Here is a 19,829-nt window from a genome sequence, read left to right on the forward strand (position 1 = left end):
TGGAGTCCCCTACAACAGGTTTAAATGCATCTAAGGTCAGAAAACATTGTAATTTTCTCAGAATATACATTTAATATTAGAGTCATTTGCTAATGATTTCGAAATGATTCGTTCCAAGCAAGTTCGGAGCAAACCCCTCCCTTCCATAAGCCTACTCTGCTCTGATTGGTCAGCTGGCCAAGCCTGTTGTGATTGGCACAGAGAGGAGTCCTTGAGCAAGTTAGCGAGTGCTACCGTTGACAAAGCACCTTTACATAAAACAGTAATATAGTGCTCCAATCCGTTCTTAAAATAATAACATAAAATACAAAAAACACTTATGCAAGCGAATTGTGCCCACAGTTAAAGTTTAGCTGCTAAACTGTGAACACTTAAAACAATAATGGTGGATATGTTAGCCGAGTGCTAACGTGGCTAACTGATGAAACCATACAGTTTGTAAACCAAAATATGTCTACTGTAATCTTTGAAGGATGACAGACAAAAGACGCTCTGTCTTAACTATAGTGGGGATTATGCAAATGTGACGTATACCAAAAGGCAAAGGCAACAGGCAAAAGATTTAAAAATATGACGACTCGTTAAGGCGATTCAGAATCGACTCTCTCTTTTGAGAGACAATATCTTTATTTATCATGCACTTTTTTGATTAACAACTTTGCAGATTGTTTTCATTCAAGAGTAGCTACGTTATAAGATTATGCAAATGTGACGTATACCAAAAGGCAAAGGCAACAGGCAAAAGATTTAAAAATATGACGACTCGTTAAGGCGATTCAGAATCGACTCTCTCTTTTGAGAGACAATATCTTTATTTATCATGCACTTTTTTGATTAACAACTTTGCAGATTGTTTTCATTCAAGAGTAGCTACGTTATAAACTGCAAAAGAGATATTTTTCAAAAACCCATATGACCTGCTCTTTAATGGAAGCAGTAAGAGAGCAGAGTGTCACGTCATTTAAAGGGAAAGTTCACGCGTCAATGAGTAACAAAGGAATAAGTAGCTGGAGTCTGATTACTTTTATTTGACTGATCAAGTTTTTTATGTAGTTTGGGGTGTTTTTTTTTTATAGATTTGACTGAAATAATAATGACATAATGGACACTTTAAATCAACATTTCAAACAGCCACAAAAAAAAAACACAAAGACAAAAAGTAGTCAGTGATAATATCTAAACATGTATCCAAATTCAAATGTAATACATTTTATTGAGGGGGGGGGGGATTTGGATTTCGTCTGTGGCGTCAAAATGGCTAGAAACAGCCCTGATATTGATCACACTTTTTCTTTCCATTTTGCTCTGTTTTTTTAAACACTGAACTTCAAACTCATCTATGCCGCTTTTTTGATAATTCTAGAAGTGAACTTTTGCCCGTTTGGTTATTAAATAAACCGTTTTAGACTGCCGCTTGAATTGAATGTGACTCGTGCGATCCCTGCAAGTTCTCCTAGATGCATATGTATGTTATTTCAATGCTATGACCTTTGTGTAGATATTTAAAGATGGCTATCTAGTTAGAGTGTGTTAATTTCAACATCTACTAATACATTTTTAAATTTTGAAGTTCTGATAACATTAGGTAATGAACTATGAACTAACTTTAATGATCAGTATTTATACTACAGGGCCGGTGAATGCTTGAATCTGATTGGCTGACGAAGTTCTAAGGTGTGCAATTATTTTCAGGGAAACACCTAAAGTATTACGTTCATATTACTTTGCCAAATGATTTCAGTTTTTTCAAAGGTCCTAACAACCTAAAACAGCAAAAGAACCAAAACCCACAATGACACTGACCAAGCAAATACATATAGTAAACAGTAAGATAAAAACAACATTATTTCCATGTTTTTGCCACAAAATTACGTTTTATTATGTACGGAAAGCACATAGTCTCTTTCTTACAGACGGACACACATACAGTACTGACACTTGCACACACTGCTAGGTCTAAAATTATGTTTTGTAATTAGCAACGCAAAAACTATCGGTTGATTAATCCGTTTTGGCCAGTGTGGTTCATCCTAGCTATCTGTATCGGTAAAATCTACTATCTGTCGACCTCTAGTCTGATCAGAATCAAGGTCTTAGTAATATACCTGTTTAATGTAGTGAATTAAAATAGTAGCTGTTTTGGGATGATGGATGATTCCAGTGGTTTGTTTGCTGTTTGTCGACCTTCAGTTCCTGCATGCAGCAGTGCAGAGGCTTGAACAGAAGATTGACAGGCAGATGTCAAATGAGGTACTGACCTTTAAAGTCACTGATCCAGGGCTCAACAATAAGAATGACCCAGGGCCAGCTGACAGAACCGACACTTACCCAATTTATGCTGTCTGTTCAGTTTGCCGCGTACATGTTAGAATGTTTTACAACTTTTTTTTAGAATGTTTTACAATTGTTGCCAAGTATGAACTCTTATAAAAAAAAAAGAAAAAAAGGTTATTTGTTGTCAATTTATCTTGTGCATAAATCTTAATGTTTAACATTTTAAATATTTTTTTTTGTTTAAAAATGTATTACATTTGAATTATGTTTACTGTGAAAATGTCACCAGTGCAAGTTCAGATCTGAACTACAAAACCAACTTGACCAGCAGAAAACAAAATCTTATTGTTGAGCCCTAAGATCATTATTTTGCTGATGTGCTCAATGGCTGTTTTTCCATGTTTAATGTGAGATTTTTTTAAATATTATTCTCTTCTCTTAAAGTCGTTGTATGAAAGGAGCTCAGCGAAGCTGAAGAATGGTCCAAAGGTTTGTCCATAAACCATTTATCACTATTTATTGTTGATTACATTTATTTACTCTCACCAAAACCAATTCTGGAGTTGATCAAGAGCTTAAAGATTATTCAGTGTGACTAATAAAATAAAAAACATGATAGTTCAAGAAAGTGACTGGTGAGTGGCAAGAGGACAAAAGTAGACAATAGACTTCCTTCCAGTTCATTATGCATTACGCATAACTCTCAGTACAGGTACAAGTCACAAAATCTGTGATCAGTTAATATTGTCTTTTCTCTTCTCTTGATCTTTGTTTTTTTTTATTACTTTGAAGAAGACTTGTATAATATGGCCGAAAAGAGTTTTCCATCTGATCTGACATGCATCCTGTTTTCTAACAACTCTTGATGGTCATTTAGGACTTTTTAACTTAAGACTGTGTTCATTGCCTAAAACATGCATTTTGACATAATTTTGTGTCTTTTTGTCCATTGAAGCGCAAAAGAAAAATGGATGCTGCTTTAATTGTGTTAAATATTTTAACATGTTAAACTGAAAATAAATAAATAAATAAATTAGCCGCACAATGAACATGTTAATTTTGACAGCCCTAGTAATAATGTATCGCACATCTCTCAGAGAGGGGCGTCTCTGCCTGCTGAAGACAGACAGCTGTCCTGGTCTTTGGCCCAGCAGCTTGATCCACCAGTCCAGAGAAACCCCCGCTGGATCCCTCCCTGGAAACGAGGGCTGGACAGGGCAGACCTTCAGCGGGCTGACAACAGCAGCCTTCAGTTGGGCAAACCTCCTGGTGGTGGACGAGGCAGAGGCAGGGGCAGAGGACGCGGTTGCAGGGGGCGCAGCAGCAGATCCCAGTGTCAGTCTCAAACTCCTGATCCTGCTTCACTCGTGTAAAAGCCCAATGGAGATGAGATCCGCACTGCATCTACAGATGATCCACAGTTGTGCCAGGTAATGAAGAATGGCTCTCAGGCTAACACTGGCTCAAAGCGTCAGCAGAAAAGAAAGAAAACCTTGGCTCAGGTGGACGAGGAGAAAATTGAACTGGAGACAATGCCCAACAATAAAGAGGCCACACTTGAAGTTCAGGTTGACAACAAAGGTAGGATATGGACAGTATGGTGTAAATACTTGGTCTTAAGATTGTCTGAGATGAAGGAATAAGCTTTTAAAAATGTTTCATGGCTACATTTTCAACTTCTTAGAAATGTAATCTAAGACGTCATGGTGACATATGTTAAAATATTAAATTTTTAACAAAGGTTTTGATTTACCTTTACTGATATAACCATCAGCTAAAATGGTAAAGTAGTGATGAAACTGTAGTATTGACAGATCTTTTCTATCATATTGTGACGAACATGCAAGTTGAAAAATAAAAAATAAAAATGTAGGGAAGCATTTGCTCTGTCCATCAGTTGTTGAAGGGATTTTGAGATCTAGGCATTGCACTCAACAAATGTGCTGGGATGGGGTTTAAGAGGACTAAATGATTTTATTTCATTATAAATATTTAAGTTAAGTTATATATATAAATACATACACCATTTGGAGACCTGAACTAATGTAGCCTTTAAGTGCACCTAGGAAACTCATTGAAGTTGGAAACGACATACAAGTAGTCTAAACAAATTATATTGTGAACAATAAATCCAAATTACTCAAGTTCCAAATGATGAAAAATATTCATTTCTATCACTTATTCATCCATGATATCACAAGTAAATGTAAAGCAAACTGGAAGTTGATTGATAAACACCATATGATTATATTATATATTATTTATATTCTAGATCAGTGTTTCAAATTGACAAGCCCCCTCCAACGTCAGAACTCAGCAACTCGTGTATTTGTCAACTCAGTCATTCATGTGCTTGGAATTTGTAATTACATTTCTAAAACTAACTCTAATTTCTTCTAATTCTAACATTATCTTGCCATGTTGTGAAAAGGTTAAATAATAAATACAAATCCTGCCAACTAACTGCTTCTTGTAAATCACACTATAAACTGACTCCAATTTGGATATGTAAATTTAAGGCAGAACTTTGTGATACAATAATGTATGCCTCTCTGTCTTTTGACTTTAATGTATCAAAATATGTATGTATATATACAAGTTTTTAATTTTCAATAAATTGTATTATTATTGTGACAAGTATTTCACATTTTTATGTTTAATATTTTTAGTTGAAATACCAGTGTTGTATGACATGGATTAGTGAATTGCCTATTTTTTTTTACACAGTAATGATCGGAAGCCCCTTGAGGAAGGTGTGGATCCCGCTGTCTGTGTACAAGGAGATGTTTACGGCAGTGGAGCCCCAGAAGGCTGTAGTGCCGGTGCTTCACGCTCTATTCCCCATCAGCACTCTGTCCTGCAGTGCGGTCACAGGAAACCCTGCAAAAGGCATCCAGCAACTCGACACCAACAAAATAGAAGCCCTTCGAGGTAAATACAGTCTCAAGTACACACGTTTGGGACTGAGGTGGATCTCTGATCTTGTGCACAAAAAAAGTGTAGTCATTGCTCCCCAAAAGGCTTTAATTGAGTGATTTTGTACACAGCAAGGCACTTACATGTATGTCCAGTGAATGCTTTTTCATAATTGATTAATTAAAAATTCAGATTTTTTTATGCATTGATGCATAAACGTTTGAGAGACTTTGTGAATCAAATTTTTTCAGCCCAGTTTGGTCCCAGATTTGAGTCGTGTGACATTACCATTACTAAATGGCGTAAACATGTTCATGGTTTTAAAACAGGGTTTTTTTTTAAATTCCTGTGTACATTCAGAGTTTCTAGCTGAGATGTACCCGCAGTTTGACGTCGGCGTGAGGGGTGTGTCGTGGGCACAGTGTCTTGGAGTGATAAACAACGTCACCAAAGACCTCAAGAACAAAAAACATCACATCTGCTGACAGAGGTGTGTCTACTAGTTTTCTGCTAGCACTTATTTCACCTGCAAAATATGTTTTCTCCTTCGTTCAATAGTTGAAGGTGATTAAACAGTGCTACTGTGCTTTATTTCAGGTTTGTGACACAAGAAGTGATTGTTCATACTCCGGAGGATCTGACACTCGTACTCTGTGCAACATGACTTGTTAACCTAAATCTGTTTTATTCACTTCAGTCAATCATCTAAACTAATACAATGTTCGTAACTGAAGTGCAAGTCCCTGTTTTGACAACGGCGGTCTTTTTTCTCTCTCTCTCTTCTATAGCTGCTAAGTTTCATTGGAGAGAAACATTTTGGATACGTAATATATTAATTATTTTGTTCTTAATAAATCCATATATTAACCATTTTTGTTTAAACATCTATATATTTATGTACATTTTATATTGCCAATTTAAAGTCTTTTTTTTTCAGATTTCATGTTTAGAATAATAAATATCAAAGTAAGAACCAGTATAAATCACAAATGAAATGAAATACTAATCACACATTCTAGAAAAACAACCAGTAACCGCTACTGACAGCATTTCTTGACACAAACAGTCACTGTGTACAAACACCTCTCCAAACGAAGATTTCACCTCTGTATCGAGCAGATATTCAGCACTAGCGTATCCCTCTCTTGATGCCCATCTTGCGCTCATATCGAAACTTGCGGATAGTGCCGTTTATAGCGCCAACGCAAACCTTCCAGTCGCTTCCATCTTCCTCCAGCTTCATCCAGGAGAAACGCTCCCGCAGGTGCTCTGAAGAAGAGCAGGAACAGAGAACTAGTCCTTATTCAAACCTACCTCTTTTCCACCATCGGGTATCCAGTCTGCTACCATTTAAAAAACTAGCCATCTACAGTGCTGCTGATCAGATATCTCCCCTCGGACCGCGGAGATCTTGTTGTGGTCGAGGGCCTGAATGCCGCGCTGTACACGTTACTGCACACCAGCACATCCTCTGGGAATATGAACTTAATCAGGTATCGAGCGATGAGCTCAGGATGTGTTCGCAGATGTGCTGCAGTAAATACAGTTTCAGGACGGATCCAAAGAAGTAGGGCTGGGCGATATTGAATATTTACAACATATTTGCAATTATTTTGTCGATGATATCAAAGTATTACTATTTTAGAGTGAAAAATATTTACATCTAACACTATATATGGTGTATGTCTACCTTCTCTCTAAAATGAAATGACGTTCAATGACAGTCTTCAATTTTCCTGACAAATATGCAATTTTAGTTTTTAAAAAGTCATCAGTTGAGCAAAATTCTAATTCGTGAACTCCTGACCTCAAAGTCCAGCCCTCATAGGAGCTGCATTTCATTCACAGATGTGATGTTTCAGTCGGCACTGACCGTTGTTAGATTCGCAGTCACTGGGCATGCCGTGATCTTCTGTGCTGTGGCTCATCAGCGTTTCCTGCTGTTTCTGCTCCGTGTCGCTGTCAGACAGTTCAACATCAATCTCTGCAGTCGTTCTGTTCTCAGGACTCACTTTTTCCTTTACCTTCAGCTGTAAAGTGTTTGTTTTTATGTGCAGTAACTAGGGCTGGGTAAAAAATATTGATATCTCGATTTTAATCGATTCTCATTTTTACGGAATGATATTGATTCTTAAATCCCAAGAATCGATTAGTCTAGCCTGTTTTCAGTTAATGGGTGGAACATTGAAGGGCACCTCCCATCCAATATATCGCAATAAGCATTGTGCTTTGGTACTTTTAATATGAAACAAAGTCTCAGATTTCAAATTCTATCCATTGTATTGCAGTATTTAAACAATAAATTATGTTTTGGCGCTGTTTAATGTGGAGTGACAGATCGCTGTAGCGCCTCCGTTCAACAGACGCAGCAGTGCGAGGCGCACGTGAACTGATCATCTCCTCCACATTAATACCAGTTTCAGCACAAAATAAACATGACTAAACATCCGAAGGTAAGTTAAAAGGAGTACAACTTTACAATCCGTATCCTGTCTCAAGTGAGTATAATTACTGATTATATTCTTTTAATAATTTAAAAGATCAATTTAGTTTATAGGTATCCAGATCCAGAAATAATGGCTATGCTTTCCCGGGCCGCCGTAGGGGGTAGGGCTCGAGTGAAGACTTTCACCGTGTCCCGAGCCCTCAAGGTTGCACGATTGGTTCTCGGGGTGGTCCGCGCTGGTTCTCAGCACCCCGCCTCGGTGCCTTTCTTCCTGGAGGTGCATGAGGAGCTCAACAGTTCGTGGACGGCACCTTTTTACTGCCGGAAACTGATTTGCTGGATCCTCCTCCCTCGCCACCCTCGATGGTGAGGCAGCTAGGGGGTTACGGCCTCCCCTCCCGGGTCTGTAGGTACTCGACTGGCCAGTGATGCCTATACGACCTGTGGAGAAGCTGCCTTACACGCTACGGCGTGATTGCAAGTGCACAAGGCCAAGGCACTGAGGGACTTGCACGAGGGTGGTCACGACCCGGAAGTTCGCAGAGAACTCCGCACCGCGGCGGACCTCGCGCCACGAGCAATGAAGGTTACAGCGCGGTCTCTGGGTCATGCGATGTCCACTATGGTGGTCCTGGAGCGCCATTCTGGCTGTGACTGGTTGACATGCGCGAGACGGACAAGACACGATCTTTGAACGCCCCCATGTCCCAGGCCGGCCTGTCGGCGACACGGTGGAGAACTTGCCCAGCGGTTCTCCGCTGACCAAAGCAGACTGAGGCCATCAGGTACATCCTGCCGTGGTCGAGGGCCTGAATGCCGCGCTGTACACGTTACTGCACACCAGCACATCCTCTGGGAATATGAACTTAATCAGGTATCGAGCGATGAGCTCAGGATGTGTTCGCAGATGTGCTGCAGTAAATACAGTTTCAGGACGGATCCAAAGAAGTAGGGCTGGGCGATATTGAATATTTACAACATATTTGCAATTATTTTGTCGATGATATCAAAGTATTACTATTTTAGAGTGAAAAATATTTACATCTAACACTATATATGGTGTATGTCTACCTTCTCTCTAAAATGAAATGACGTTCAATGACAGTCTTCAATTTTCCTGACAAATATGCAATTTTAGTTTTTAAAAAGTCATCAGTTGAGCAAAATTCTAATTCGTGAACTCCTGACCTCAAAGTCCAGCCCTCATAGGAGCTGCATTTCATTCACAGATGTGATGTTTCAGTCGGCACTGACCGTTGTTAGATTCGCAGTCACTGGGCATGCCGTGATCTTCTGTGCTGTGGCTCATCAGCGTTTCCTGCTGTTTCTGCTCCGTGTCGCTGTCAGACAGTTCAACATCAATCTCTGCAGTCGTTCTGTTCTCAGGACTCACTTTTTCCTTTACCTTCAGCTGTAAAGTGTTTGTTTTTATGTGCAGTAACTAGGGCTGGGTAAAAAATATTGATATCTCGATTTTAATCGATTCTCATTTTTACGGAATGATATTGATTCTTAAATCCCAAGAATCGATTAGTCTAGCCTGTTTTCAGTTAATGGGTGGAACATTGAAGGGCACCTCCCATCCAATATATCGCAATAAGCATTGTGCTTTGGTACTTTTAATATGAAACAAAGTCTCAGATTTCAAATTCTATCCATTGTATTGCAGTATTTAAACAATAAATTATGTTTTGGCGCTGTTTAATGTGGAGTGACAGATCGCTGTAGCGCCTCCGTTCAACAGACGCAGCAGTGCGAGGCGCACGTGAACTGATCATCTCCTCCACATTAATACCAGTTTCAGCACAAAATAAACATGACTAAACATCCGAAGGTAAGTTAAAAGGAGTACAACTTTACAATCCGTATCCTGTCTCAAGTGAGTATAATTACTGATTATATTCTTTTAATAATTTAAAAGATCAATTTAGTTTATAGGTATTCCCCCGTAGTATAAACACACACAAATACTCAATGAAAGACACAGGGTCCAAAAACTTCAGACAAGACTTCTGAAGTAATATGGTTGGCATGACTTTGAGCAGCTACACGAGACAGGAAGTGAATAAGCAAGCACAGGACATTGAAGATTTCCGGTGCAAAACTGTCCAGGACTTTCTTCGCACGCTTAAGGTCCAAAACCTTTCCTTTGGTTTCTGCATGATAGAGTAAAGAACACAAAAAGACATTTGGAGTTTTGGAGGTGTAGGCAGAAACCTTCATAACATAAATATTCTGGAGTGTGAACATACTTGAATAGACTCTCAGGAGCCATTTGGCACTCCACCATGGGATGAGTCCATAAGGCAGGAAGAGAATCAGCAGAGAGGCCACCATTCAAACTTTTCTTCAACTCATTGCACCGTGCCTCTGATCAACTGGCACGGAATAATTTACTCTGATGGAGACGTAAATACACACACACACACAAACACATGCACACACACACAAATGCAAATGGAACAAATAATCCCAGCATATATTTGACAATTCCAAGTATAGCTACTCTAAGAAGAACACTTTCAAAAACACTTATGCTCTTCTTACCATATTGTTCCAAAAACTCCACCATCTGTTGGAGCACCACAGGGAGCACACAGACATATGCTCCTGCCGCATATGTCCCTGTTTCCTCAGAAAACCAAGGGGGACGCCAAATACGTGCTTTAGCTTGGGTGATGTGGTCATAAAGCGGCCTGCAAGTAGTGCGTAGTAGTCTGAATCTTCACTTTCAGTCTGCAAAGTGAGTAGTTGAAACGGAGGTTCGGTATGTGATACCAAGCACTAAGGTTAATCTCAGACAAAAAAAATAAATAATAATAATAATAAAATAAATAAATAAAAACATAACTCATATTTCACCCTGAAAACAAAATAACTAAAGTATGAAGAAAAGGAGGTCTGTGTTTAGGACCATGAAGATTTTGTTTTGCATCCGTAAAAGTCATTCTCAGTACCTTTTGATTTCGTATTAACATATTATTCGAAATATTATATTGTAAGGTATTTAAACGTCTTTCTAGTACTTGTTATCAGGAATTATGGCTAAGCTAAAAAAAATATCTGTATAGCATAATGTTCACATGTGTGTTACAGTAATAAACATGTCCAAAAGATCCTAGAATAGACACAAATTTAATTTCTTTATTTTTTAACATGAAATATGACATGGATATTTATTTTTGAAATTCAGTTAATTATGAAGATTGATACTTGGTCAAGTCAGGTGGGCTACTTACCCAGCAGTACAATGGCATTAGTTTGCGCATAATTCCCATACGTTTGTTGTTATTGTTCATCAGTAATCAAGATGTACTAGCTGAAAAACAGCTGAATCAAATTAATGAACTGTATCTGAATGTTCCGGCAGTGTTCATTGTGACATGTTTCCATGCATAGAGAACCACACAGATGTGTGTGAGTGAGAACTACCAGTGTTGTGCATCTATTGTCATGTTTGACATTGCTTTGTTAATGAGATTACACTGTAGAACACTCAGCTGTAAATGTCCCATATTTACCATAATTTGATGGTGTCAGTACTGCATATTACAGCTTTACTAAAATGACACCCAGGTTTCATGACAATTACTTAAATTCTATTATTATTCTATTATTTCACAGCTAAAATGTATGTTCAATTTAATTTGAATCTACCTGTATTAAATATATGCAATATAGAGTTAAAGATAGCACATATACACATAAATAACATTTTGAAGTTTTTTCTTCAACCATTTATTCAAAACACCAACCACCAATTGAAACCAAGTTTAACTATAAAAGCAAGTTAACATGTGAGCCAGTTAAATACTAGACAATTGTAATGTAAAATATAAAATGTAATATACAATATGAAATCAATAAAAAACTCTTTGATTTAAAATTATGTGTATGCTTCGTTGTGAAAGTGAAACTAGTTTGTTAGGCCTTCCAAAAGAGGACGATATCCGCTTCGTCATGCCTGGAGCTGATCCGTGCTGGTCGCTGAGGAAATACATAAACTTCGCTCTGTGGGTCGCCGGATCGGCTTTCACCATGGACAAAGCGGAGTCCAGCCCGGAGTCATCACATGTGGTTGCAGGAAGCCTGTCAGCAACTCCTTCGTCGAATCCGTTGGCCGCCGCCTCTCCTCACTCTAGCCCCCGGCCGCCGCTCACTGTAGGCCGCCGTGTGTGACGCTGTGTGTTTCGTTGTGAAAGCGAAACTACTTTGTTTGGCCTTCTAAATCTCTCCGGCCAGGACACTGCATCATAATATGGTAAGGGGCGTAACATTTCCGTCACACGCTTGAGGTATTCGGCCAATCACAATGCACTGGATAGCTGGCCAATCAGAGCACACCTCGCTTTTCAGACCGATGAGCTTTGTAAAAATTGACGCGTTTCAGAAAGGCGGGGCATAGAGGAGAAACAATAATGTACAGTATGTGGAAAATAATGTGTTTTTTTTAACCTTAAACCGCATAAACACATTTCATTACACCAAATATACAAAATAATGTTCTTTTTAGCAACATCATATGACCCCTTTAAAAGAGAAACACAAGCAATTCTCTACAGAGCCAACAATATTCATAAGAAACATGGTAGATGATATTTGATTTGATTTCATAAAAGTATACTCACCCTACTTTTATGCAATCTAACTGTAGTTTTACTCTTTTCTATAACTGTTATACTCACTGTAGTGTCTTCAGTTTACAGTGTGGATCCTTCAGTAGATCAGAGAGCACCTTCACTCCTGAATCTCCTGGTTCATTTCCACTCAGATCTAGTTCTCTCAGGTGTGAGGGGTTTGATCTCAGAGCTGATATCAGAAGAGCAAATCCTTCTTCTCTAATGCTGCTCTTAAACAACCTGAAAAGATAAAACATTTCACCTACAAGCATGATGTGTCAAATGCTGTACTTGTACCCTAAATTAACATTTTACATTTTTGTCTGAACACATTTTATACTGGGCTCCCACTTGAACAGTCTATAACCAGCAATGCTTGTGCATCAATTGCTAAAGGACAAAGACATAAAAACACACTTCTTTGGTGACGTAGTTAATTTTGCAGTCAAAATCAAAATGACAAATCCTTCTCGAGCAAATTCTGTGCAGCACTGCCGACGACTTCCATAACCTGAATGAAGCATGTTGATGGGTGTGCTATTACTCCCACTTTGGTTGATGTGTGCACATGCTCTTCCTGGAGAAGTGCCCATAAAAGGAATTCCGCCCTTTATGATGTCATACAGGGACATATTTGAAAAAACTTTCCAAAAATTATAGGAACCCTGAAGGAGTGTATTTGGCACAGAAATACTCTAACACACGTTCGGCTCATTTTTTGAGACTGGTCATGTTTAGCTTGAGACTCAAACTCTTTGGCAATATAAATAAGTCAGAATGCATGAAATAGCATTAGATATCCCCTTTAACAATTACAGAAAGACAAATTGTGAATATCAAAAACTTACTGTAGTTTCTCTAGTTTGCAGTTTTGATTTTCCAGTAGATGAGAGAGCATCTTTACTCCTGAATTTTCTGGTTTGTTCATACCCAGGTTTAGTTCTCTAAGGTGTGAGGGGTTTGATGTTAGAGCTGAAGCCAAAGCAGCAAAACCTTCCTCTCCAATACTGCAGTTATTAAGGCTGCAAAAAGACAGATATAAAAACGATTAATATTTTTAGGTCAACAAAAACAAAACATTATTTGATAGATGAAGATTAACAAAATGTAATGAATAATATTTTTTGTTGAGTTTCTATGATAATTAAATAAGACGCATCATTTTTTATTAGAATAAAATGTTAAAATAACCTTACATCAATATACATTTTGCAAACAGCAAAAATGTGTTTCGCAAAAACATACATGTATACATTTTTATTCTCAGGTAAATGTATCTTCTTGGGATGATTAGATATTTTTGAAGTGAAATCTAAAGGCATCTAAGCATTAATTTCATACTGACATACAAGTAACGCGAGTTACGTAATCAGATTACTTTTTTCAAGTAACTAGTAAAGTAACGCATTACTTTTTAATTTACAAGAGAATATCTGAGTTACTTTTTTTTCAATTTATTGATTGACAGCTCTCCTGTCCCCATGTTGAGAGAAATCAGATGTTACTGTAGTTCTAAAATAAATATGAATATGCATTAATTCATCTCACACACACACTCACACACACACAGATTCAGTATTCCTCAAAATGAATAAAAATAATGCAACTCAGAATATAACGCAAACCTGCAATAATTACATGTTAAACAACACAAATATCCTTTATGTATTTAATCCCATTCTATTAACCAATGTCTTTGCTTCTGAGCTTCGATGATCCAGTTCAACCGTACTAATAAGCAAAAATTACTCTAGACAAACATTTGTGTGTCTTTGATTACTGCTGAAGTGTGTTGAAATTTCTTCTTCTGCATTCTACTGTACGGACGTAAATGTACTTTCCCTTCAGCCTGAGGCTTATTCATTTCACTTTTGGTGTGAAAAGGCTTTTATATTTGCCAAAAATATTATTATTTTAAAAGCAAACAAGCAAGCCCTGTCCAGATTTAAAAAGTAGCGCAGAAGTAATGTAACACATTACCTTCCATAAAAAGTAACCAAGTAACGTAATTAGTTACTTTTTTATGGAGTAATGCAATATTGTAATGCATTACTTTTAAAAGTAACTTTCCCCAACACTGCTGATAGAGACTAATAGTCCATATGGTAATGGCACTCACTATAGTTTGCCCAGTTTGGATTGTGGATCCTCCAGGAGACCAGACAGCAGGTTTACTCCTGGGTCTCCAAGTGTATTGTCACTGAGATTCAGTTTTCTCAAGTGTGAGAGATTTGTTCTCAGAGCTGAAGCCAAAGCAGCACAACCATCCACTGTAATACGGCAGTTTGACAACCTGCAAAGAAAATGACTCTTAACACTCTTCCTAACTAAATTATAATGTTGTTTTGCTCTTATGTACCTCTCCAGAATGTCCCATTCAGCAGAAATAAAACTAGATATTTTGGGTGGAGATACATGTTCAAAATACTCATCACTACAAAATGTAAGACAGCATACTGTAATGTCTCCAGTTTACATTGTGGATTCTTCAGTCCAGCACAGAGCAGCTTCACTCCTGAATCCTGCAGGTTGTTGTTGCTCATGTCCAAGTCAGCCAGACTTGAGGAGTTTGAGCTAATGACTGAGGCCAGTGCTGAACAGCTCTTCTCAGTCAGATTAGAATCACACAGCCTGGGAGAGAAATAATGGAAATGTTTAATTTGATCAACAATCTTAATAATGTGCTATCTTACAGTATGCTGGGTTTCATCTCAGGAAGGCTGTGTCAATGTTCAGTTTAGTTTGTATGTCAATAAGGAGTACAATCTCTTTCATCAAATCTGTTACTGCATCTCATCACACTCATTAATTTTTCTTCCCTTTATCATCCACTTTAACTTCCCTATTCCTTTCCCAGTTGCACCTAGTTATCCTACAATCTTCCTGCACCTTTGGTTTACAGGTTTACATGGCTTTGTTGTCCTGTTTATTTATCCTATTAACATATTCAAATGCAATAAATACATTATTCAATACATTACATACATTAATACTTTAAAAATGCAATTCATACACTCAGTCACTTTAGCATGTTTTTAAATTTATGAATTAAAATTAATTTGACGGGGTAAAAAAATGTCAAGATCATACAACTATCCTGCACTTAGCACTTATAAAACACATTTTAATGCCTTATTCTGCATGAGCATATTTTAGTTCCCTTAATCTCTACCCCATACCTGAACTTAAGCCTTACTAACTATTACTAAGCATCAAATTAGGAGTTTACTGAGGCAAACATTTTAATTAATAGTTAGTTAATAGTGAGAATTTGTCCCCAAACTTACAGTAAGTGTGACTGAATTAAATATTTACACCACATCAATAATTGTAGGCTTTTTTTAAAATGGTATAAAAGTTTTTGCATAACATATGAACCCATCATGAATACAAAGAATATATATATCTTTTTTTTTTACAGATATACTGTACACATACTCACTCCGCTTTTCTAGAAGCTTTTACCACTGGCAGCAGTCTCAGAAGACATTCTTCTGATTGATCATATTTACTCAGCTTAAACTCATCCAGCTCATTTTCTGAGTTCAGCAACACAAACCCCAGAGCCGACCACTGAGCAGGAGAGAGTTTCACTCCAGAGAGACCACTGGGACCTGTTTCCTTCAGGTATGCTTGGACTTCCTGCACTAGGGAATGATCATTCAGTTCATTCAGACAGTGGAACAGATTGATGGATTTCTCTGGAGAGGGATTATCCTTGATTTTCTCCTTGAGATATTTAATGATTTTTTGTTTGTTTATTAGGCATACATTCCCTGTATGTGTCAGTAGTTTTTTTTTAAATGGTATAAAAGTTTTTGCATAACATATGAACCCATCATGAATACAAAGAATATATATATCTTTTTTTTTACAGATATAGTGTACACATACTCACTCCGCTTTTCTAGAAGCTTTTACCACTGGCAGCAGTCTCAGAAGACATTCTTCTGATTGATCATATTTACTCAGCTTAAACTCATCCAGCTCATTTTCTGAGTTCAGCAACACAAACCCCAGAGCCGACCACTGAGCAGGAGAGAGTTTCACTCCAGAGAGACCACTGGGACCTGTTTCCTTCAGGTATGCTTGGACTTCCTGCACTAGGGAATGATCATTCAGTTCATTCAGACAGTGGAACAGATTGATGGATTTCTCTGGAGAGGGATTATCCTTGATTTTCTCCTTGAGATATTTAATGATTTTTTGTTTGTTTATTAGGCATACATTCCCTGTATGTGTCAGTAGGCCTTGTAAGAGACGTTGATTTGACTCCAATGAGAGGCCCAGAAGGAATCGAACGTAAAGGTCCAGGTGTCCATTGTCACTCTGCAAGGCTCTGTCCACTTCTCTTTTTAGCAAATCAGTCATTGTGGAGCTAAATAGTTTAAAATGCTTGGTAGGTTTTAGGATTAAGGAAAGAAACTTGAATAGAGCAGCAAGAAACTCCTGAAAGCTGAGATGTACAAAGCTGTACACCTTCCCCAGGTACAGTCCAAACTCCTCTCTGAAGATCTGGGTACACAGTCCTGAATACACTGACACTTCTCTGACATCAATACCACACTCTCTGAGGTCTGCCTCATAGAAGATCAGGTTGCCTTTTTCTAGCTGTTGAAAAGCAAGTTTTCCCAGGGAAAATACATTCTCTGTTGTCTGCTGAAGATCTATATCAACGTTTTCTTGGTATTTCTGGCTTCTTTGTTTGATCTGATAGATTAGAAAGTGTGTGAACATTTGAGTGAGAGTCTTGGGGATCTCTGCACTCTCTGCTTCACTCAACATTCTCTCTAAAACATTGGCTGAAATCCAGCAGAAGACTGGGATGTGGCACATAATGTAGAGGCTCCTTGATGATTTGACATGTGTGATGATTCTATTGGCCAGACTCTGGTCACTGATTCTCTTCCTGAAATACTCGTCCTTCTGAGGGTCATTGAAACCTCGTACTTCTGTAACCTTGTCGACACACTCGGCAGGGATCTGATTGGCTGCTGCTGGTCGAGAGGTGATCCAGAGGAGAGCAGATGGAAGCAGATTGCCCTTAATGAGGTTCGTCAGGAGAACATCCACTGAGGCTGACTCTGTTACATCACATAAGATATCATTGTTCTGGAAATCTAGAGGAAATCGACACTCATCCAGACCATCAAATATGAATATGATTTTATAGTCATCACAATTTGGTAATCTTAGCTCTGTGAAAAACTGACGGAGAAGCTCCATCAGACTAATATTTTTCTCCTTCATCAAATTGAGCTCCCTGAAAGGAAGTGGAAATATGAAGTGGACATTCTGATTGTCTTTTCCTTCAGCCCAGTCCAGAATGAACTTCTGCACAACGATTGTTTTTCCAATTCCAGCAACTCCTTTAGTCAGTACAGATCTGATGCGCTTGTTTTGTCCAGGTAAGGCTTTAAAAATGTCATTGCATTTGATTGGTGCTTCCGGTGTCTCTGGTGTCCAGGATGTTGTCTCAATCTGTCTCACCTCATGTTGAAAACTCATCTCTCCCCTCCCTCCTTCTGTGATGTAGAGCTCTGTGTAGATCTCATGCAGAAGAGTTGTTTTTCCTTGCAGTGAAATTCCTTCATGAATTTTGCAAAATTTCGCCCTCAGACTGGATTTTAGTATGTGATGACTCATGGGGGTCAGTTCTGGTAGACAGAAGGGCATTCAGTCATGTTTGGCAATTAAAGCATCATGTACATTAAAATCATCTTTTTAATTTACATTTAAGCATTTTATCCAAGTGACTAACATTGAATTCAATTGTGCATATTATATCAGTTCATTCATTCCCGACAAATTTAATCCATGACCTTTCTATTGTTAGTGTCTTGATGTACAATTTGAGGTACAGGAATGCCGATTTACTAAAGACATTCTTATATGAACCCTTGTAATTTTGGTTGTGTTAAAGCATGTTATCAATGCAAATAGATTAAAATGCACATTCAACGAGATCTATCAAGCCTGAAAGGCAACTGAGAAAATGTTTTGTCATATCACAGAAGTTGGTTTAGAAAAATGGGTTTAGAATAGGATTTCATGCACTCTTTAAGGTAAAACAGATACACTTATTATACGGCCCAGAGCTCTTACTGGTCTGTAATGAGTTGGCGAGGTCTGTCTGGTTCATCTTCCTCAGGACGTGCAGTGTGATCTTCAGAGCCGCATCTCTGACATCGGTCTGATCTTCATCATCCTCTTCCTCTCTCACAGAGCATGCTGGGTAATCTGGGCTCAGCATTTTCTTAAACTTCTTTAGTTCATTTTTAATCAGAGAAATTACTGTGCGCTTAAGCATCTGAAATCAGTGTTTAAGGAACATCATCACATGAATCACATGAGTTAAAACGTGGTTGTGTTAATGACTCAAATGTGTCTACACCCACACACAATAACCTCAATAAAAGCAGACAAGTAACCACCATAAAACCGACAAATACACACCTTAAAGACTGCATTCTTGAGTTTTTTACTTGAGGAGTGAGGCACATCATGGCTGTCACTGTAGTTCATCAGAAAGAGTTTATCAATATTTACACTGCATGTTAACAACTTTTCATTTAATTTTCTACTATGTACTGTCTTTACAGTTGCCCTGTATACATTTACCTATAATATATTCTGTAGACTACATACATGCTTTACACCTGGCATTAACATACAATGTAAATTCAGATTTCTGTCAGTCAATTATTAAGTGATTATTTGACGTGTAACCACTTTACATAGTACTTTTCATTGCACAATTCAGATAATCATCACATTTGGTTTAAGTTAAGCCAGTTCAAAACCTGCTAGACCTGTTAAACCGTGATACTAACCTCTTTTCAGCAAAAGAGTTTCTCTCTTTGAAATTAATGTCAGGATTCCTTGACTGGTCACTCTTCAAAGACACCCCACTACGGTCAGCAGTGTTTATGTGTCACAGACAATGAGAATCTCCTTAGGATGACAGCATTACAGTATTTTAGACTAAATGTAAAGTAAGCAGGACCTGGAATTGAAGGGGGTTTTCTTGCATACATTTTGGGCTAACCATGCCTATTACATGACTGCCTACCAAATAAATAAATACAAACACATAAAATAATGATTTGATTAAATAATATAATTTTACTTAGTAGGGTTCCTATATAGTACAGTCATCTGTCTCAAGGATTTTTTCTTTTCTTGAAATGACAACATACAGAGCTCCTAAAATTAAATATAGGCTTCATCATGCAGTAAATGCTTTTTGACTTTTTTTTGCAATGTGAGTGACCTGATCAATGTCAGCTGGCATTAAAACAACAATTACGATATTATCACACTCCTAGCTCAAATGACTATGTAACAGGACCTAGCCTCAGCATTATTTTGTGAGTGAATAATGTGAGTAAATCCCTTGCAATGCCAAACAAAAATGTTACAACCACTAAGTAAATATGCATATCGCTGGTCTGAATTCACCTTTAAAAAATAACTTACAGTACATATACGATCTATATTTCTTCTCTGTAAAGCATAATAATTTTATAATATAATAATAATTAACACATCATTACAGCCTCAGCACTGCTATT

The 19,829-nt window shown here is 37.8% G+C and overlaps 1 protein-coding gene and 1 pseudogene across 1 annotated transcript; one reads left to right on the forward strand and one right to left on the reverse strand.

Annotated features, from left to right (window-relative positions):
- LOC107565966 (uncharacterized) overlaps positions 1 to 6,107 on the forward strand; it is a 12,744-nt pseudogene extending 6,637 nt beyond the window's left edge.
- Positions 6,108 to 12,317: 6,210 nt separating this feature from the next.
- LOC107565963 (NACHT, LRR and PYD domains-containing protein 3-like) lies at positions 12,318 to 19,149 on the reverse strand. Its single transcript, XM_016251310.1, has 8 exons — positions 19,089 to 19,149; positions 18,712 to 18,769; positions 18,361 to 18,565; positions 16,154 to 17,912; positions 14,713 to 14,886; positions 14,375 to 14,548; positions 13,104 to 13,277; positions 12,318 to 12,495 (listed from the first exon to the last, which is right to left on the reverse strand). Exons 3-8 carry the CDS (start codon positions 18,563 to 18,565, stop codon positions 12,318 to 12,320), a joined length of 2,664 nt encoding a protein of 887 aa, XP_016106796.1. The 5' UTR covers positions 18,712 to 18,769; positions 19,089 to 19,149.
- Between the last annotated feature and the right edge of the window lie 680 nt (positions 19,150 to 19,829).

Source organism: Sinocyclocheilus grahami, unplaced genomic scaffold, assembly GCF_001515645.1.
Source record: "Sinocyclocheilus grahami isolate Dianchi unplaced genomic scaffold, SAMN03320097.WGS_v1.1 scaffold1037.1, whole genome shotgun sequence".
Taxonomy (NCBI): Eukaryota; Metazoa; Chordata; class Actinopteri; order Cypriniformes; family Cyprinidae; genus Sinocyclocheilus; species Sinocyclocheilus grahami.

Excerpts from the sequence above, each read along its gene's own strand:
- LOC107565963 (XM_016251310.1), bottom strand. The coding sequence starts at position 18,565 with ATGCTTAAGCGCACAGTAATTTCTCTGATTAAAAATGAACTAAAGAAG. Across the intron at positions 17,913-18,360 it reads CGCCAACTCATTACAGACCA|AACTGACCCCCATGAGTCAT; the intron begins GTAAGAGCTCTG and ends TCTGTCTACCAG. Across the intron at positions 12,496-13,103 it reads TGCAAACTAGAGAAACTACA|GTTGTTTAAGAGCAGCATTA; the intron begins GTAAGTTTTTGA and ends TTATCTTTTCAG.